The sequence below is a fragment of the Otolemur garnettii genome, unplaced genomic scaffold (genome assembly GCF_000181295.1).
Source record: "Otolemur garnettii isolate 467f Iridium unplaced genomic scaffold, OtoGar3 scaffold00001, whole genome shotgun sequence".
NCBI lineage: Eukaryota > Metazoa > Chordata > Mammalia > Primates > Galagidae > Otolemur > Otolemur garnettii.
In genome coordinates this window covers 33,356,684-33,360,937 of record NW_003852396.1, presented here as the reverse complement: position 1 = coordinate 33,360,937, position 4,254 = coordinate 33,356,684, and the positions used below count along the sequence as shown (strand labels likewise).

The following is a 4,254-nucleotide window of genomic DNA, read 5'->3' as shown; positions in this document are numbered from 1 at the left end:
ATGTTGCTGGAGAGAAAATGGATAAGAAAAAAGAAAGATCTTAATGTGACATCTCCATATAAGATTTAAAAACATACATATGAGTAGTAAGCCACAGTTAATGAGTATTTGAAGGTTATTGAATATCTCTTGTATTATGAAAATTTGAGATTTAAAGATTGTTTTAGAGATATATTTCAGGAATTTTCAACACTTTCAGGTTGTTACATAGAACAAATCCAAATTTCTATAGAAACAGTCCTTACGATCAAGATACTTTTTTAGAAAAAACAATTTTCAGTACATGGTCGCGAATTTGTTTGGTCTTCATTCCATAGACAATAGGATTGAGAAATGGTGGGACTAACAGGTAAAGGTTTGACAGGAGAATATGAACATATGGAGGTATGTGAAACCCAAATCTATGTGTGAAGAAAGAGAAGAAGGCGAGAAGGTAGAACTGCAGGAAAACACAGATGTGGGTGATGCATGTATTGAGGGCCTTGAATCGTGCCTCTTTCTGAGGAAGTTGAAAGACAGTGATAAAAATTTTAACATAGGACAAAGTGATAAAGATAATGTCAAACCCTAGGATTGCAAAAGCAACAAAGAGACCAAACATCTTGTTGACTCGGACGTCTTCAGTAGCCAGCTTCACAACTGCCATGTGCTCACAATAAGAGTGAAAGATGACTGTAGATCGGAAGAGTTTCAGACGACATTTGATAAGCACTATGGAAGGTGTTACAAGGATGGCAGCTCTGAATATTACCCCAACTCCAATATGAGTTAAGAGTTGCTGGGAAAAGATGGTTGCGTGTCTCAGGGGGTCACAGATGGCCACATAGCGATCCAGGGCCATTGCCAAAAGGATACCTGATTCAGTTGCCTGGAATGAATGAATAAGCCACATTTGCAGCAAACAAGCATCAAAAGAAATCTCTTGAAAATGAAACCAGAAGATGCCTAACATTTTGGGAAGAATACAGGTGCTAAGTGCAATGTCTGTGGCTGCCAACATGGCCAAAAAAATGTACATGGGTAGGTGGAGGCTGTTTTCGTATTTGATAATAACTAAAATTATGGAATTTCCAATCACAGCAGTAATGTACATGGCACAGAAGAGAATTCCAATCCAACATTGCATGGATTCCAGGCCAGGAATCCCAATTAATATAAATACAGAGGGCATGAAGATTGAGCCATTGACTGTGAGCATGGTGATTTGCTCAGTAGAATTGAACAGTGTTATTGCTGTTTCATCTTCTATTCCCTGTCAAGACTTGATGAATTAAAAGTAAAAAGACATTACTTTATGGGAGTTAGATTTCATTTTATGTTTCCTATTCTAGCTATTCTTCTCTATCCCCTTTCCCAAAGTCACTGAGAGACTAACCAGCAGGTTCCATACTCCTGCAGTCCTTAATCATTCTCAGTGAGCAAAGTTAAATGCAGCAGATAGCTTTTTTCTGATTCAGGACTACTGAACCCGACAGATTCTCTTTATCCTGTGTTTGCTATTCATTATCTGGACTTTTCTAGTGATTTACCAATTGTAATTGGGAAAAATAATAATTTGATGCAGAGTTAAGATTTGCAATAGTAGACTCCATCTATATTAGTATAAAAGACCCATGGTGTTGGTGAACCATTCTTCTGCATCATAATCAAAAGGTAAGCTAATTGGAATAGTTTTTAGCTTTGCAGATCACCATCTGGTTTCCTAAAGTTAGTTTCTTATAGTCTGATCCTTCTGATATAGACTATATAGAAAATCCTTCAATTTAATTTTTTAAAGCTTTCAGTGTGTTTATTTTTTGCAGTTTTTTTCTTTTCTTTTTTGGCAGGGGCCAGGTTTGAACCCACAACCTCTGGTATATGGGGCCAGTGCCCTACTCCTTTGAGCCACAGGCGCTGCCTTCAGTGTCTTTCTAAGACACAAACGTGTCTTGTACCTTGTTCTACTTGTTATCTAAGAAAATAAATGCTAACTTTTAAATTCTTGGGTCTTTTCCTTAGCAGTTCCTATCAGGGCTTGTTCTCATTTTCCATATCCTGTCATGTGTGCATCTCTTGTACTTAACATCAAGTACTAAACTATGACCTCTATATTATGCTTTTTTCAGAAATACCCACCATTACCTCTTTAAGTGTGAAGGGTTGTTTTTCTGTTTAAAATTATACATAACTCTCTATAAAATGTAATTCTTTATGGACAGTGCTATACATCCTATGTCTACTCAAAATACAAAATACAATAGCTTCTGTAGAGGTGAAAATGTTCTGCCCTCCACCAGTCACTCTAACACATGACAATACAGGCTTCCAGAGCCACCTAGCTCTGTTTTCTGGGAAGTGTTTCATTATAGAGAAATTTTGCCTTTTCACTGTTCAAAGATCAAGGATTGCTTGCTGATTCCTTGCAACCAGAATTCATCTCTACTTGAGGAATATATTTCCATCACAGATACTTAAATACTGAATAATTAAAAAAAAACTTTTATTTTCTTTTAACAATTTCAAAACTCATTTTCTCAAACTATCTAAACAGTGTATGAAATACATAAACACATTAATGGGGCAAAAATTATAGATTTATAACAAGGAAAATCTCACCATCATGCCTGCCCATCACTCTTAAATTGTTTATTTTCTTTTCTCCGAATATACTTAGATTGTCTTTAGGACATAGAAAGACAACTATATCCCATCTCAGGTCAATGGCAGGAACATTCATTTCTTCTTTTCTTAATACTTATCAAATTCTGAGAAAGGTTTTCTGTTCTGAGACTTCTTTTTCAGAAACTTGTCCTTTTTACAAATACATAAATTAGTAAACTAGATTATCTTCCTCACATTAAAGAATTTGAATTATTAAAGTAAATTAAATGTTTATTGATTATTTTATTCAACAAAGATTTATTAAATGTCTACTATGTATTAAATGTTTACTATGTTCCATGTATTATTTCAAGCAATTGAAGAATAAAGATAAATTCATTTATTTTATATTTATGAAGTATCTATATTGTTCTGAGTGCTGGGACTTCAGAAAGTATCATGTAACAATTATAAAATATATGTTAAATATCACCCTCTCTTAAAATATTTAAACATTTGCATTATTTTACCTTTGTAGCTTTTGTTATTTGCATTATTACCCTATTATATAAATGAAAAATATAAGAATGATTTTTATAGGTAAATCTACTGGGATCCAAATTCCATGCTACATTACCTGGAGAGAATCAAATAAAAAAATTTCTATCTTCAGGGGTTTTATATGTACAATTTAGAAAATAAGTATTGTGACATATATAAGTATATATGCAAAAAGGTATAACTATACATGTCACAATCCTTATTTGAGCCTATCTATTTGATGCCCATAACCCTTTATTTATCCATATATATGTATGGATAATACTGATATATATATCATGCAATTAAATAAGGCTGGGCAATATAAATATATATTACATAATTTGATCAGAGTGTTCCTGTTTAGATTCTATTGGAAATTATTCCCACATTACCTTAATTAACTAAGTTCATGCAGTACTTAGAGTATGGAATATGTTTATTATATACTACTTGTCTGATGAGATGTATGTCTTTATTTTCAAGAGTCTATTACCCTACTATTGTTCAAAAATCTCTGAGATTTGGCTGAAAAATATATCATTGACTTTATCAGAAATATTAATTTGGAAAATTTAACATGGCCACATGAGTAATAGTTGAACTGGAAAATCCTTGAAAGGTAACGTACAAGCTGAAACTCACTCAATATATTGTGAGTAGTCAGAGGAAGGAAAACACAAGCATTGAATAAGTAAATAAGATAGTAAGTATATAAAGTAAAGCTAGCCTTCAGTCTAAAAGAAACAGTTCATTCTGAGAAAGCAATTACCTTCCTTTCTGAGACTTTTCCATTTCGAACTCCCATAAGGCCTAACTCATATTTTACTAGGACAGGTTTTCTCAATCTTAGCGCCAAATGAGATTTTTGGCCAAATGAATTCTTTGTTGTTGGACATACCATGTGTACTGTAGAAAGATTAGCGGCATTCCTGTCTCTTGTCTATTGGATGCCCAGTAGCACTTCCCTGTAGCAACAACAAAATAATGGCTTTGTGAAGTGTCGCCTAGACATTTGAGGCCTTCATGCTTGATTATTTTAGAATCTCACATTGGAGGGGAACATAGCCCTTAATTGAATAAGGATTGATGAGTTTATGTACCTTTACTTAAATTTGGCAGAATAAAACTGGC

At 33.7% G+C, this 4,254-nt stretch overlaps 1 protein-coding gene across 1 annotated transcript; it reads right to left on the bottom strand.

The window, feature by feature from the left end:
* Nucleotides 1-247: 247 nt before the first annotated feature.
* On the bottom strand, nucleotides 248-1,198 carry LOC100941386 (olfactory receptor 52A5). Its single transcript, XM_003780992.1, has one exon. The coding sequence runs from the start codon at nucleotides 1,196-1,198 to the stop codon at nucleotides 248-250; it is 951 nt and encodes a 316-aa protein (XP_003781040.1).
* Between the last annotated feature and the right edge of the window lie 3,056 nt (nucleotides 1,199-4,254).